This window comes from Lynx rufus, unplaced genomic scaffold, assembly GCF_022079265.1.
Source record: "Lynx rufus isolate CCGP_SWC_20201006 ecotype Redwood Valley unplaced genomic scaffold, mLynRuf1.p SCAF_12, whole genome shotgun sequence".
NCBI lineage: Eukaryota > Metazoa > Chordata > Mammalia > Carnivora > Felidae > Lynx > Lynx rufus.
The window spans coordinates 35,966,798-35,984,150 of NW_025814826.1; the positions used below are offsets into that span (position 1 = coordinate 35,966,798).

At 36.1% G+C, this 17,353-nt stretch overlaps 1 protein-coding gene and 1 pseudogene across 6 annotated transcripts in view; one reads left to right on the forward strand and one right to left on the reverse strand.

Moving 5' to 3' along the window:
- WWP1 (WW domain containing E3 ubiquitin protein ligase 1) overlaps positions 1-17,353 on the forward strand; it is a 129,713-nt gene that overhangs the window by 16,260 nt on the left and 96,100 nt on the right. For 2 of the 6 annotated variants that reach the window (XM_047074097.1, XM_047074099.1), the window contains exons 2-3: positions 6,781-6,876; positions 16,339-16,429. In XM_047074097.1, coding sequence (XP_046930053.1) covers positions 16,360-16,429 — 70 coding nt within the window. In that variant the 5' untranslated portion in view covers positions 6,781-6,876; positions 16,339-16,359. Of the gene's footprint in view, positions 1-5,576; positions 5,738-6,780; positions 6,877-8,402; positions 8,506-12,316; positions 12,398-16,338; positions 16,430-17,353 lie in introns of those variants that run through there. The other 4 variants (XM_047074100.1, XM_047074098.1, XM_047074102.1 and 1 more) reach the window with 4 other exon arrangements.
- On the reverse strand, positions 11,220-12,827 carry LOC124507930 (eukaryotic translation initiation factor 4B-like; annotated as a pseudogene).

The window sequence follows — 17,353 nt, forward strand, 5'->3', positions numbered from 1 at the left end:
CTCTTTTGGAACCTAAACTCTAAACGACTCTAACAATCAGTGTCATCGCTTCTAAGAATGAACTGTTAAAAACGAGTTGGAAAAAAATTCACATGTCTGTGGGGATTGGTGCTACTGCTCCCCTGGGCCTAAGTCTCTGCTCTGTCTCAAATTCCTTACCTAGCTGCATCCCTTTTCAAACAGAGAATGCCTTGTATTCCCAGTGTCTCAAGAAGTGCCTACTTCATTGAGGAAATGGGTTGGCCTTCTCACCTGTTCTTTTCTCTGTCTAGCCTCAGTGTGAGCTATGTCTATACCTCTGTGTTAAATCTCAACTAACCCTGCCTTCTCAGAGATCTTGTCTAGTACTCATCATTTCTTTTATGACTTCAGCTTCTTCCTGTCTGAAAATATATTCAAGTCTCTTCCATCTTGAAAAACAAACCTATGAATACACCCTTTTAAGCCTGTATATGTCTTTTCCTTCACAAACATCTAAACAATGGTTTCTTAAGCCATTAGCTTCTGGTCCTACCACTCTGTTAAAATTATTCTTGCTAAGTGCCTGCTGACATTCATATTGTGCAGTATACAGTTTTCTCTTTTTACCTATCTTACTGTTAACCATTTCTTAGAAGCTTTTCCTGACATCTCTTCTCACCAAATCTAATTTAGGTGCTCCTCTTTAGTACTTCTGTAATACTCTGCAATGAGCTTAAAGCTGCTGATTTCTGTGTCTCTTTCCACTGCTAAATTATAAACTCATTGAGGGCAAAGAGCTTATCTTAGATGATTTAACACACTACTGTTTAACACATTACCTGAAGACACATCTGGTGTGTGTGTGTGTGTGTGTGTGTGTGTGTGTGTGTGTGTGTGTGTGTGTATATATATACACACACACACATATGCTGAATGACTTAATTCACAAAAATTGTTAAAAGAAATGCCTAACATTTATTGATAGATAGCTCCTTTTTGCCTCATGGTAAGTTGCTTTTCTTATGCTGGAAATATTAAATGAGAGGCTTAGCTCAGGATTTTGTGGGGAGAACATGGAGGCCCAGTCAGTGTTTATTGAATGAACCATTATCTGATGATACAGAGAGGTCCTGGAAGGAATAGGTAGAGGTAGCCACAGTTTGGACATGGAAGATGAGGGGAGATATTTCAGTAGACTGCTGAGGCAGCAACCAAATTGCAAGGGTAGAGAAGTGAGTAGGAGGTGAGAAGGAAGGGTGGCTATTCTTTTGAGAAGACAGGGTTTTTTTTTCCCTCCTTTTTTATTGCCATTCTTTTTTTTTTCTTCTTCTTATTGCACTTGTTTCATCTGGTTTGCTTTTTGTTTGTTTTAATAAAACATGAGCCCCATGCTCATGCTAAAGGAGAGTTGGTTATGAATGCGAAGTGGGGGGAAGCCCTATCCTAGGAAGTGAAAGTGGTGTTAAGCACTTAATCACTTTGGAAAGTAGGAGGGTATACTTCATTTTTAAAGACAGAACTTGGACAGGATTGCATGTAGTATAATTTTATAAGAATCTCTGTCAGAAGTTATTTAAAGTAGGTGGGGTAAGGGTCTCAAAAGGCTATAGTATTAAGTTTGAAAAGGGTAATCTCAGTGTTCAGAAAAATTAACTGATAAATTGCAGTAAATATAGTAGGACTATATATATTTTTCTGTAAATGTCTTTTTTTTTTTACTGTTTCTCATATTTAATATTGCTTTTTTAAAGTTTATTTTTGAGAGACAGAGAGAGAGAGCGAGTGGGAGAGGGGCAGAGAGAGATGAAGAGGGAGAGAATCCCAAGCAGGCTCTGTACTGTCAGCACAGAGTCTGATGTGGGGCTGCTCCAGCTCATGAACTGTTGAGATCATGACCTGAGCCAAAACCAAGAGTTGGACGTTTAACTGACTGAGCCACCCAGTCCTCCCTCTCATATGTTATATTTTTAATAATTTGGCATTTATACAGCACTTTGTAATTCACAAAATACTTACATGGATCTCACCTAGGCCATTTGCTACTTAGGTTAAATTACTTGTCCAAGGTCTTGTCAGTTTATTTATTAAGCATTTATTGTGTGCTGGGTATTTTTCTTAGTGCTTTGTCAATGTTAACTCGTTAACTCAAGGTAGGTATTGTTACCTTCTTCATTTTATAGACGTAAAAACTGAGGCATTATGAGGTAAAGGAGCTTGCCAAAAGTTGAACATAGTAGTCAAGTGGAGCTAAGATTTGAATCTAGGCAGTCTGGTTGCAGAATTTACACTCTTAACCACTGTTTCACTGCCTCTTAGTAAATGTGAGAGTAGAAATTCAAATCCAAATTCAAACTAGACTTTGGTAAATGATAGTTTCTTATTTTCAGTCTCCCCCTATGTACCCCTTCTTCACCTTATTAGAAATAATTGGACCACCAGGCACACTGAAAGCCTTCTATAAGTGACGGTTTAGTTGTTGACAGGACTGGATTTGTGTTTCTTGTAACTTCAAACATTACTAGTTATTTAGAGTTTTATATTAAGTTTGTAGTAAAGGTACTTTTTAAAAAATTTGTTAACCTGTGACTTTGAAAAGAGCAAAATGGTACTTTTATCAGCTCAGGATAGAAATATCTTTGATATTTGATCCTCTGGACTGGGCTTTGCTGTGGTGTGTCATAGCTACTGCTAATTTAACCTCTAGTTTACTGTTTAAATTCTCTTTTTAATTATTTATTACCTTTTTTGGAAGGAATTTGCATTCCATATAGACAAGAAGACCCTGTACATTTTGCTGGCTGGAACTTTATATGAAACACATTTTGTTTGAAAGGATGGGTGGTTAGTTTTGCCTTGGATAGGTAACTATCTTGTAATTATTTCTCAGATTAAGTTACTGTGATCATGGTTGTACTTTGACTGGAGGCTTGCTACCTGTGATATACAAGGCTGATTTGAAGGCAAGGATGGAATTTGAATTAACCAGAATCCAGAAGGAACTTAATTAGAATGAGAAAGACAATTGAGTCAAATAGTTTAACTAGCTATTGGACCTGAATTTCTGTAAATAGAGTGAATTTTATATGAAGAGCAATGAGGAAGTAAATTGCAGGAAATTAATGGGCAGCTGTTAGTAAGGGTGTGTGCCATGATAACCTGAGGAGACATAGGTTAAATTCAGCAAGGCTTCTGACTACCTCATAACATTCACATTGTTAACTATGAATGTTTGTTGATCTGAAGAAGGGAAAGAAGTTTGTATTAACTATATAACCATGACTTTAGATTGGTCACAGAGTAATTTTGAGAGCAAGGAATTCACATAGTTTGGAAATGGTTAAATTTGGCGATAAGAGAATCTACAGATAGATCAAGGTTTAGTGCTTAGAAAATTAAAATTATGTGTATAGTACATTTCAATGTAAGATTTTTATTTTGTTTTTTATTAGCTTGAAGTGGCAGCAGAAAATATTAATGAGAGCATTTTGAGAAGTTTATTGTAAAGCAGATTTTCTGTGTAATTGAGAGAAATAACACTTAAAAGGTACAGTTGAATATAAATTCACTGTACACAAGAAAATGAGATAATAAAATAGGGAGAGAATGAATTTATGAAAGGTGAGATGTGAGATATATCTAGGGGGAATAAAGCCAAGAAAAGAGGACTAGATTTGTGTTGGTGGAAAAGTAGAGGTAAAAATGGGAGGAAAAATGAAAACAGAACCAAAAAGTTTGGGGAAAATTAATGTATTTGCCTCCTCTGGTTGAAAATCTGAAATTGAGTGGAGATATCAAATAATGAGCTGGAGATACTGATTGAGGAATTTTGACATTTTGAACATAAATACATTTTTCTCATTAAAAACAACAAAAAACTTCTTGTGCTCCTGTAAAGTTCCATAATACAGTGCACTAAAAGGAACTTTGAAATTGAAAGTACAGAAGGATGGAGGAAAGATGAGTTTATTAGAGCCTGTGATTAGATAGTCATTTTTAGATTAAAATAAACCCCAAACTATAGTCAGAAATTAAAAAGTACATGTAGATGCCCATCTTTATTTGTCCTTTGGCAGATACTGCCAAGTGTTTTTAAAGTCACTGGAATGACACAGTTTAAAAGTGTTAATTCTTTTTTACTCAGTGGCACTTGTAAATTATCAGGAGTGTGTTGTTTTGCATTAAAGAGGATTAGTGAGTGATAGGTCTGTGTGGACAAGTAAACTTATTAAGAAATCAGCTAGCTTTCATGGGGCAACTGGGTGGCTCAATTAGTTAAGCGATTCTTTGTCTCTTTGTGTGGACTCCTGCTTTTGGCTCAGGTCATGATCCCATGGTTCATAAGTTTGAGCCCTATGTTGGGCTCTGTGCTGACAGCATGGAGCCTGCTTTGGATTTTCTCCGCACCCCCCCCCCCCCCCGCCCCTCTGTGGTGTGCGCACTCTCTCTCTCTCTCAAAATAAATAAATAAGCTTAAAAAAAAAAAAAAATCAGCCAGCTTCCATCCCAAATAGAAATGTTTGTGAAAGTTTGAAACTGTGAAGTGCTATGAAAACATAAAATAGTGATGATACTATTGCAGGATTTTTTTTTTTTTACCTCAATAGCCGAGTTCATTGTCTCACTGCTTTGATGAATGAAGAGGTGGACACAAAATGAGAAGCAGGCAAAATTTTATTAGAGTGTAAGATCAGAAGGAAAGCTCTCTAAGATTCTAGTTGCCTCCCCGTGTCCCCCCCCCCGCCTTCCTTCCCCTTTGTTCCTTCTCAGGTTTTACCTTTATTGGCTGGATAACTCTAGGTGCTAGGTTGTCCATTCCTGATTGGCTCGATTGCATTGTATGAGGGGTGGTCTGTGGCCATACCGTTCCTTGTTGGTCATAGGTTTTATGATCCACTTATTTTTAGTCAGGTCTTTTGTCAAATTTCTGAGGAAAACCTGAGGGGGAGTAGGTGGTGTCTGTTATATTCTTAAGAAGGACCTTACACCTGAGGGGGTTTGCTGTAGTCCGACATTACCAGCATTGTTCCAAAAAATGTGTTTTTCCCCACCCAGGGATGTCAGGTCCCCATCTTTCCTTCTCTGCCTATTTTATCCTGTCTTTTCCCTATCATAATATTGCCACTAGGCACTGGTGGGAAGAAGGGGAGCTGGAGGGACTGGAGGCAGATTGTTAAGTGGACAGATTGTAGAGGGAGCATGCAGTGGTACAGCTATGGGGTCAGCCCTGCTGGTCAGTGGAATGAGATCGACTTGTGGGATACAAGGCCAAGGTGTTGTTGGCATAGATGTTGAGACAGGAGTGGGGATGATGGTGTAGTATGGGGAAGAACTGTGGGCCTGAATAGGAACTTGGAAATGCCTTTAAATGCCTTTGGATCCTTACGAGACCACAGGGGTAGTTATTTGGAGTTTAGTGAAACTAAACAATTCTGAGGGCTAAAAGGCACTGGGTATCAAGAAAGCTTTTTGCTCCTTCCTCTACCCTTTGCCCAACATGTAGTCCCAGTGGCATTGAAGCCCACTAATGAGTTGTCCCTGTGAAGTTGATTTTTCCTTTCTAATTATTTAGGTCATACAGAAATATAAAATTTAATGGGATTGTGCTTTATTGTAACAGGATTCTGTAAGAACAATCTCTTTGAGGTACATCAAAAAAGCTGCCTACACAGAACCATTATACTGTTTACTAAGGTTACCAAATACCCACCCCAGTGTGTCCCGAAGCAGGAGGTTTCCCAGGGAGCAGAACTAAACACTGGATGGTCCTGGAAAATGAGTATGAGTCACCTTCTTATTTACTCTCTCCCATTTTATAAATTCATTGAAATGACCAATAATATCTTTTTATGAATGATCCTTATGTAGAAGTAACATTCTTGTATTATTTAAAATTAAATCTTCTATTTTGTAGCTTACGCTTTTATGAAATACTTATTTCTGCTTTAGAGTTGCTAAATCTTGGATATTTTAGGGGCAGGGAAGCTGTTTTTTTCATCTATATCTTTGCCACTTCCAGTGAGTTTTAGATTTTGTGCAGTTGATATAATAGCTGTGCCTGAATACAGGCTTTCTAACCTTCCAAGTTCCACATTCATTAGATGAAACATCTCTGGCATCTGATTATGTACCATCCTATCTTGTTACTGAAGTGTTTACTATGTGTTAATATTGTCTTCAAAACTAGGCTAAGTATTCACTGGAACTTTGTCTTTGGTAGTTCAGAATCCTTTGTAACCCTCAGCTATCCCATAACCATCTGGTTAAAGATCTTATATATAGCCTGAGTCCCCCCCCTCCTCCCACCCCGCCCACCACCACTCCCAGTGCTCTGATTCAGATAAACTCAATATTTTAGATCTAACCCTGCTGCTGCCAGAGTTATTCCCCTCAAATGTGATTCTTGTTATTGAAACCCTTTGGTGTCTTATCAGTTACCTTTATGATAAACTTTAAACTACTACGTTTGGTATATTTTGAATACCATGTAAACTATTCCATAGGATCCTGTGCAGTTTAGATTACTCAGTTTGCCTGTTAACCTTATCACTTGACACTATCCCTACCTTCCATTCTCCAGCCATTCTAATAGTTCTCTGAATGCACCATAATTTCTGTAATTTTCTCTTGGAGAATTATACTTCAAGAAACAGTTCATTCAAAGGAAGACACAGTTCATTCAAAGATACCTTCTCTGTGAACTGTCTCCTGATTCTAATAGTTTGGATTATCCACTTTTTCTTGTGTGCCCCAGATGTTCTACTTTACATTTTGCATCTATTTTAGTAACTGTAACACTGAAAGGTATTTATTTGTTTACAGGTTTGTCTCCTCACTAGACTATGAGCTCCTTGAAAGAAGGAATCCTGTCTTACTCATCTTTATATCCCCAGTGTCTAGCACAGCTCCTGGTACATAGTAAGTGATTAGCAACTTCTTTTTTGAGTAAGACTATATTTTAACACTCTTAACTCCACATATTGACAGTTACTTATACTGATCTAGACCTATATTGTCATAACAAAATATGATTGTAGACTTTTAACACTTTTGAGGCAAAATTTCCTCATCCGTAAGATGAGACTAGTACCCCCCTACTCATACAACGTTATTGTAATACCGGATTAAAGAATATATATAGCAGTGCATTGTATTTTAAGTGTCATACAACTTTATGTTGTTAAGTGTGGGAACTAATCGTATGTTGAAATTGATCATTTTATTTGCTGTGTTCCTTTTAAGGCAAAATGGTACCATTTTTGAACCATTTCTGTCATGTTTTGCAGTTACTGATTACCAGAAGCATGTACTCAAAATAACAAACCCTATGCCTGTTTATCTTTTTTGCTCTGCAGTTACCTTTCTATCTAATTGACTAATAAAGTCCCTCAATTTTCTTTTAATCTGCTTCCAAATGAATTAACATCTTCACCTTTCCTTAGATCCCTCATCCATTGTTCAGAGGAAGAAGTGTCTTTTTCTTGGAAGACTAATCACATCATCTGTGACAGCTATGCCTTTCCCTTTTTTTTCCCTCGCAGGCTATAGACATCATACTTGATGGGTTAGTGATCTACACTTTACCTACTTTCTTGCCTTCCATGCATTCTTTAAATTTTTAGAAGTTCTGTAATTTTAACATGCCGGATTATATGTAATATATGGAAGTTAATAATAAAAACAAACATTTGGGAACCAACCACTTAAGAAGTAGGTCAGTACCTACACAGTTAAAGAGCTACCTGTGAGCACGTCTGTAACTGCATGGTCCTGTCTTTCTCCGATCCCTGAAGTAACTGCTGTTCTGAATTTTTTTTTATTCCAATTTTTTTATCTCTTCTTTTCCTTAGTTGCATTACCACAAATGTATTTTTTTTTGTTTTGAGTATAATAAATGTTCTTTTTATAGCCTTTGTAAACCTTGTACAAAAGGCATTTTAGTATAGAGGAAAACCTAATTTACAAATCTTTATACGTTCCAGAGAAAATATTCAAGTATCATAAAAGAATACATAGAAAAATTTCAGTGTGCACATTCATATTTATAATTAAATAATCATGGAGACTTACTTTTGGGCTGTGCTTATTGCCTCACCATATACAAAATGAAGTGCCTTATCCAGAGGACAGAAATACAGCAGAAGTATTCTCACATATTAGTTTCTTTAGTTTGTGCAGAAATGTTTCCATTAGATTCATAGTGTACTCCTTGGAAGAGTGACAGTTTGTCATTTGATTGCCTTTGGACCTTAGCAGTTCTTTAATGGGCTTCATTCAGTTTGTTGATTGTATAAGCATTTGAGACTCAGAATCCACAATGCCACCATGTTTTTGGATTTCTTTTTCAATCATGGAAGTGTGGCATTTTCAAAGGAATTGCATAGCAAAAGATGAAGTCATGATAGCTGCCAAAAGAATTCATTTCTTTTTTCTTTGTGTTTAAGAGTTGGAAGTATTTCTTGATGACCTCAGTTTAGAATGTTAAATCTTAGACGTGGGACTGAGTAAGAGGAAGATGACCTCAGTGGAGAGTGTTAAATCTTAAAGGTGGGACTGAGTGAGGCTCAGAACTGCATTTGTATTTTTTTTTTCATTCACTGTTACGTTTCTAAGACCCATTCAATGTTGTTGCCTGCAACTGTAGTTCATTCATTCTCATTGCTGTATAATGTTCCATTATTTGAGTTAGCCTAATTAACTTAACCATTTTTCTACCAGTGGACATTTGAGTATCAGGTTTTTTTGTTGTTATTTTGAAGTATGTTTACACTTGGCACACAGGTAAAAAATTTTCGTATTACATATCTAGAATTGTTCATTGAAGGATATGCAAATGTTCAACTTTATATGATAACGCCAAATTGTTTTCCAGTGATTGTACCAATTTTAACACCTACCAGCAGGATTTTACCAATTTAAACACCTAGTCACAGTGGGGTACTTGAGTGGCTCAGTTGGTTAAGCCTTTACTTCTGCTCAGGTCATGATCGCATGGCTGGTAAGTTCGAGCCCCACATCAGGCTCTGTGCTGACAGCTCAGAGCCTGGAGCCTGCTTTGGATTCTGTGTCTCCTTCTCTCTCTACCCCTGTCATGCTCACGCTCTTTCTCTCTCTCAAAAATAAACAAACATTTGAAAAAAAAATGAAACACCTAGCAGCAGTGTATAAGAGCCACCATTGCTTTACTTTTTTTTTTTTTTTTGCCATTATTTGGTACTGTCAGCATTTCTAGTTTTTATCATTCTAGTGAGTTTAAAAATAACATTTCGTGTGGTCTTGAGTTTCTCTGATGAATAATAAGATTCTGCATCTTTTCATGTACAAATTGACCTTACAAGTTTCCTTATTCTATAAAATTCCTGTTCAGGCTTTTTGCCCATTTGACTACTTGTGTTGTTTTATCTTATTTTTTATAGAAGTTCTCATATAGTTTAAATACTAATCTTTAATCAGCTTTATGTTTTATAAATATCTTACAATTTATAGATTGTCTTTAAGTTTGTTTATAATATTTTATGATAAACAGAAGTTCTTGGTTTCTACATAGTAAAAATATTTACACTTTGCTTTTTTGGTTAGTAAGTTTAAGAAATCCTTCTGTTCTGGGAGGGCACAAAACAGTTTTCTGCTCTAATTTCTTCTAAAAATTTTAAAGTTTTCCTTTCGTATGTACATCACTAGTCCATCTTGAATTGATTTTGTATATGATGTAAAGTGAGGATCCAATTTAATTTTTCCATATAGGTAATTTCAGTATTATTTAGTAGTCCCTCTTTTCCACAGATCTGCATTGTTATGTCTGTTACATGAGGATGTCCTTACATACCTTGGTCTATTTTGGGGCTCCCATTTCATTTCATTTATTTTATCTTGTTTATCTTGTTTTATTTACCTTCTATCAGTCTTGGCAGGCGTTTGTTTGTTTTAGTGTTCTTTTATTAAAATAATTTTTTTAATGTTTATTTATTTTTGAGAGAGACAAAGAGAGACAGAGCACAAACAGGGGAGGGGCAGAGAAAGACGGAGACACAGAATCTGAGGCAGGCTCCAGGCTCTGAGCTGTCAGCACAGAGCCAGACACAGGGCTGGAAATCACGAACTGCAAGATTATGACCTGAGGCGGGGTCAGATACTCAACTGACTGAGCCACCCAGGTGCCCTGTTTTAGTGTTTTCTAAGAACTCTGACTCTGTTGATTCTTTCTGTCACCTTTTTTCTATTTCATCAGTTTCTGTTCTTTATTATTCCATACTTTTTTGGGGTTTTTTGCTGTTAATTTCTTTCTAACTTAACAGATTGACCTATTATTAATTTTCAACCATTTTTCTTTCCCTAGTATAAGTTTTTAAGGCTATAGATTTGCCTCTAAGTTGACTTTTCTTGTATCCCACAAATTTTTATATAGTATGTTTGTTATCTTCCAGTTCTTGTTGGTTTTTTTTTTAATTTTTCAGCATGACTTCTTCTAACCTATGAAATATTTAGAAGTGTTTTTTTTCTCTATTTGTGTTTTTTAAAATTTTTCTTCCATTATTGATTTTTTAACTTAATTGTATATGATCAAAGCCTGGGAACAATATGATTGATATATATTCTTTGAAATTCAGTGAGATTTTCATTATCTTCCAGTATATGTATTAGTTTTCTGTATGCCTCATATATGCTTGAGAAATGTTTCTTCTTTCTTTCTTTCTTTCTTTCTTTCTTTCTTTCTTTCTTTCTTTCTTTCTTTTTCAAGAGTGAGCACGGAGGGGGAGAGAGAGGGAGAGAGAACCTTAAGCAGGCTCTGCGCCCAATATGAAACCTGGGTGGGGCTTGATCTTGCCACCTTGAGGTCATGACCTGAGCCAAAATCGAGTTGGACGCCTAACTGAGCCACCCAGGTGCCCCAAGAATGTTTATTTTCTAATTGTTTGGTATATGATTCTGTTTAAGTTCTGCTTATTCATTTTGTTTTTATTTTTATTTTTGACCTATGAAAAATTGGAGTGTGTTGAAATCACCCATGACAATGCCAATATGTCAGTTTCATATTGTAGTTCTAAAAATCCTTTGAGGCTTTTTTTTCCCTTGCCAAGAGATGGTGAATTTTATTTTGTCTGGATAAATGTTTGATTTGCTTAGGAATGTTTCAGGGCAGTAAGAGTAGGAAAAAGCACAGGAAGTAGAGGTCTATTCTGAATAATCCTTTCCTCTCATTTTAATCTTATTCATCAGAGAGAGCGGCATATTTTCAGTACTGCACTTACAGGCTGGATTCCTCAGGTCTTTGGCTCAGGTGCAGAGCTGGAATTTTGATCCTTTTAGCATGTTTCCTTTCAGACTCCTTCCATTTGTCTTTGTTCCCTTCCTATCTTGGGCCATGCTGGAGTTCCCACTTCTGCCTTTTTGGACACTCACCCCATCTAGTTTATTTTCATCTTCCCAGGTTCATCCTTCCTGAGATGATAGAGCTGGAGCTACTTTCCCCCCATGCCTTGTAGGAGATTGCCGCTCTGTTTGAGCTCTGAAATCAGCACAAGGATTAGCACTTCACCAAGCTTCCTCTTTTAATGGAGGGGACAGCATTACCTTCAGCAGCTAATCAGGTTTGGGTGGATTAGAAGTTGGAGAGTGGCAGTCTTCTGCCTTACTATTTTATTTTCCAGACATCTCACTTTCTCTCCTTCATGCATCCTGCTCTGACTTCTGACAGATGCAGCTGAAGTCCCAGTTTGAGATGACTCACTTCCTGTCCTTGACCATTCTTGTTCTGGAGTTTCTTTGCCTTGCCAGTTTGAGTGTCTCTCCTAGGGCTGTCATTCTAGTTTGGGTTCATCTAACTGATGCTGCATTGTCTCCTGTTCCTTCTGTAGCTGCTTTTTTACTTCTTATTATTCTGTTATAGCTGGGTCAATAAGCTTTGCTGCTCCAAACATAGAAGCTGCTCCACTAAACTGGGAGGTGCCAGCCAAGGAGTCCTCTTCCTTAGGAATACTCTGCAGCTTTAGATTCAGTTTGGTTCTTTGGGAGAGACCTCTGTCATCATGTCTCTAATCATCCCCAGAATAATTGTCTTTGGAGCTCCTCACTGACCATCATGTCTATCATATTGGTCTTCATGGTGGTCCCACTCCCTCTGTAGTCATCATCCCTTAGTAGCCACTACCACATTCACTTCTGCTGCCGTTTATCCTGGAGCCATAGCTTCAATCATAGTCTCTGCTGTGTTGGTCATTTTAGCAATCCTGGCCTCCATTACGATCATATTTGTCTTCACAGCCGTCATCACCTCTTCTAGGTAGTCATCCAAGCTGTGTGTTTGGATGTTTTCTGAGAATCCTGATTTCGTCCTCAGCCAGAAGAAAAACATCCTTGTCTTTAACTTGAGCTTGATCAGGAGTATCCATTGGAATTTTGTTAACCAGAAACTCTTCATTGAGGGCATTGAGCAAAGAAGGCAAGTTCTCAAACTCCACATAGTCAAAACCTTTCAATCTCTTTGAGTTGCTGGGTTCACATGGTAAATGCACTGCACTGATAGTTAATCCTCTAAAGAATTCCTTAATGGAGACTTCTGTCACATAACCAGTTGTGTTTCCTAGAAAAGTGGTATAGAGTAGCAATTTGGGAAGATGGCTCTGGTCAATAATGGGTTGCCAGGCAGCCTGTAGAGCAGTGGTCAGGATGCAGTGATTAGTTGGAGGTGCCTTATACATGCTGTTATCATTACTGTATCAAGTGGTTGATACATCTTCCAGATCAGTCCCACTTACTGGTTTGGAGACAGGGATGCTTCCCCCACCAGTGCTATCATCCTCAGCCAGAAAGTCTCTTGGGGAAATGGTCTTCCCCTTCTTTTTTGCTGAGGCTGCTATGTTGGGGAGCATTTTCTTTTAAACATGCAAATTAAAAATTTTATGTCTATTTACTGAATTGAACCTCTTGTCATTTTCTTTGTTCTCCTTAATAATGCTGTTTGTCTGCTTTTATAACTAATCCCACCTTTCTTTTTGTTTATATTTGTCTCATATGTTATTTTCCATATTTTTAAAAATTCTGTCAGTATCTTTACTTGGTAAGTGTCTTTTTTGAAATTATCCATATATATTTGTTGTGATTATTTCTGTATTTGGATTCTCTTTGTGCTTTCTGATAGTTCTGGTTATTTATGCTTTTAAAAATCTGTCTAGACTTTTTATGGATTAGTTGAATTCTTGGGTTTTTTAAATTCTTTTCTACTCTACTAGCTTGGAAATTATACTGTCATTTTTATTTTATGATTACCCTTGAAATTCTGCTGCGAGTGCAGTACAGTCTAAAATTAAACCAGATTATAATCCCTCTGCAAGGGATTTACATAATTAGCTCCTATAATAAAATGTTGTTGTTATTTTACTCAGACAATATTTATTTAGATTTACTTGTATGGTTACCAATTTCTTTGCCCATCTTTCCCTTGCCTCTTAGAGCATCCTTCTGTGGTAATTTTATTCGTATATGAAACATGTTCTTTAGATTTTCTTAAGGTAAAGGTCTACTGTTGATAAACTCTCTTTTGGTTTTTCTGGCAATGTCTTAATGTCTTCCATATTCTCCAAAGAGAGTTTTAGTGGTTGAATAATTTTTGTCTCAGTTCTTTGTAGATATGCTTGTTGTACCTTCTATGCTTTCATTGTTGTTAAGAATTCTGTCACATTATTCTCTTCCTTCGTAATGTCTTCTCTCTGGCTGCTTTTATTTAACATGGTCCTTTGTTGGTGTCCTGCAGTTTCACTACTGTGTGGCCACATGTGAATGTCTTTATTTTTATCCCACCTTTTTTACATATACATATATGTATACGTATACATATACATATGCATATGCATATACACATACATATACGTACATATATGCATGCTGTATTTCTTAGAATTGTGGATAAATGTCTTTCATTGTTTCTAGAAAATTAAGTCACTTTCTCTCCTTCATTTTCTGGAATATGAATAGAAATATATGTCAAATTACTTTCATGTCTTTTAGCCTTTCTTTGATATTTTCCATCTGTTTATTTCAGTACTTACTTGTTAATGACTTTTGCAGATTTATATTCAAATTTACTGATTCTTAAGTTCTATCTGGTCTGAATAAACTATAGAATTTAATAATAATATATTGAGATTGTCTGATTAGTTATGACGAATGTGGCATACTGATGTGAGTTTTTATATACCCCACATGGAAGCTGGGTGTGGGGTATATGAGAGCTCCATTATCTTCTCAACTTGTATAAATCTGAAACCATTCTAAAAGAAAGAGTTTAAGCAAATTCTGTCAGGTTTCTTTTTCAAATATGCAATGCTATTTTTCCAAGTCTTTTTGCTTGACCGTGTTTTATCTTTTATTGTTAAAACTAAATTTTTAAAATTTATACTTAATCTATACTATTAACCATCATAATATGTAAAGTCCATGTAGGCTCAGAGAGTATTACTTTTTGTTTCTACTCATGGTGACTTGTTTTCTTATAAGTTTGATTTTTTTTTTTAAACCGTAAGCTCATAACTGGTTGCTCTTTATCTTGGGTAATCACAGTGGCTTAAATTGGGGTCCATTCCTGCGAGCATATATATATGTTTCTGCTGTGTTAGAGGTTATAGCAGACTTGGGTCCTTGCTTCTTGTGGGAGTCTCTGCTCCCTTACCTTGCAACAGACTGAGTGCTTTATCTCTTGATCCCAGTGCTGCTATCAGCATGCACATCCAGGGCAATATTCTAGTTAAAAAAAATGTATTTTTTGCTTACTACTCGCTGTTATATTTCAGCTTAGTTAAAAGGTTTTTTTGTTGTTGTTTTTATGGTTTTTGTTTTGTTTGTTTTTTTGCTATTATATTCTTGAAAATATAACAGTGTTTGAAAACTATACTGGTTTTAATTTATCCAGCATCTTTTACACTGAAGCAGGAGGACCTTTCAAAATATTTATTATACCAGCTACTTAAAATTAAAAGCCTTCAGTTTCAAACCTTCACCATTGATTTTCTTCATTGTCCATGGATTATTGAAAGTTTCTATTCCCATTGATTTTCTTCTATGAATATGACACCTGACGTACCTGCAGGTGATGTAATCCTTGAGTTGCTTTTCTCACCTGCAGAATAACAGCATTGGCCTAGATGAGGTTGCAGAATCTGTGAATAAATGTTAACCAAAGTTAATTAATCAAATAGTAAGCAACTGTTTATCTTTTTTTTTAAATTTTTTTTAATGTTTTTATTTTTGAGAGAGAGACACACACAGTGAGAGTAGGGGAGGGGCAGACAGAGATAGAGACAGAATCTGAAGCAGGCTCCAGGCTCTGAGCTGTCAGCGCAGAGCGCAACATGGGGCTTGAACTCACAGACTGCAAGATCATGACCTGAGTTGAAGTCAGACGCCGAACTGACTGAGCCACCCAGGTGCCCCAACTGTTTATCTTTTTATACACATACACACATATATACAGACACATAATATATGCAACTATAAATAAGTGAAGAGACAGTATGATGATTTTGAGAGTATTAGATTCCTGAATTTGGGGGAATGATCTAAATGGAGCATAAAAAAGACTACAAACAGGGAAAAACAAGGTAAACATTATGTTCATTAATTTCTCTTCATCTTGACTAGAATGTTCCATTTTATCCTTCCTTTAGTGGGTTAAAGGTGGATAGAAATTTAGTCTTAAAATATTTGCCATGTAGAAAAAAGGTGAAGTAGCTCAGCTTTGTATTTTACTTAAAAAGTAAAAACTGAGGTGAAGGAATGAAGTAGAACATGGAAAAAATTAACTATATAAAGAAATGTAAGATTTACTGGAGACAGGATAACAAATGCAATATATAAATCTGAACTAGGTCCTATAGTGAAAAAATATGATAATGCCTTGTTTGTGACAGTCGAAATTATAGAATATGGACTGTATAATAGAGAATAGTAATGTACTGGTTAAATCCCTGAATTTGGTCGTTGTTCTTTTGTTATTTAAGAGCTTTGTATTAGGAAATACACATTGAAGTATTAAAAGGTGAAGTGCCAATTTACTTAGGTGGTTCAGATAAGTAAGCAAGTAAATAAATGAAGTATATCTTATATAATAAAAACTATTTGTATGTTTATTTTTTTTATAGAATAACCCTGGATTCTTAGTATCATCATTTATTTTGTCCAAATTGACCTAAATTTGGTTTATTGGCCATATTCTTCTTTAATGCTTATAGTACTAAGTTTTCATTTTAAATGGAAGACAACTGTGAATATGTCATTTGATGAGTTGAAAATATTGTATTAGGTATAGTTTCCTAATTGATTTAAACTGTTTTAATCATATTGAAAGTTACACTCCCTTGTCTAACACCTGAATACACTTTTTAATAGGTTTAAGCTGAATATTGGGACATGGCCACTGCTTCACCACGTTCTGATACTAGTAATAACCACAGTGGGAGGTCACAGTTACAGGTAACTGGTAAGTTATTTTCATAATAACTTAAAATAGCAATTCCCTGCTGAACCTTCCTTTTTAATACGCAATTCAGCAAACTTATTCCATAAGTGTCTTTTCTTTTAGTTTCATACTGTGGTATGTTTGTTGCAATAGGCCTTAAAGGTAGAGACCTTCTAAAGTATTTTATTTATTCAGTAAATATTTATTGACCCTGTGCTGGATGCAGGGAAGATATATCCTCTTTGGTAGTGGGAAAATTTGGGTATTAGAAAAAATATCATTGAAATGGTTCTTAAATGGTTACTAGAGTAGAAAGGATGCTGAAGGCTGTTTTTCATTTATTTAGCCATCCAGTCATTGGCCAGAATTTAATTGGAATTACATGTAAGAAAACATAAGGCCCTAGTTCTCCAGGAATTTACTGTGTAGTATTAAGACAGGTTTGTTTTATATGGACAATTATCATACAGAGTGATTATTCACTAGATGCAGTGAGAACTTAGAGGAACGTGTCTTTACTCTGCTTGGGATCGGAGATGGCCTGCAGACACAGGAGAATAGGGTAAGAGAAGGACTCAGAGCATAACACTTTAACTCTTGCAGGAGGAGTCAAAATTCATCTCAAATTAGATTGGAAGCAAAGAGCATTAGAGGGAGAGGGAACAGCATTTGCAGAAGATTAGAGAGTCTTGGTTAGCAGGTGAATTCATTCATTATATATCAACAATATAAATAACTGCAAGATAAAAAATTCCTGGAGGTAAAATGTATATTGGGGAGAGGGAGAGGGAGGGAAGAGAGTTTATAATAGCAAGATTGGCAGTGGAATTCTAGTTAGACAATGAAATGAAATAAATACATGTACCCAAAGGAACCAAGTTCTAAAATAATAAGTGAAAGATGTGGAGTAGTGTGCATAGTATACAACCATATGGATATAAAAAA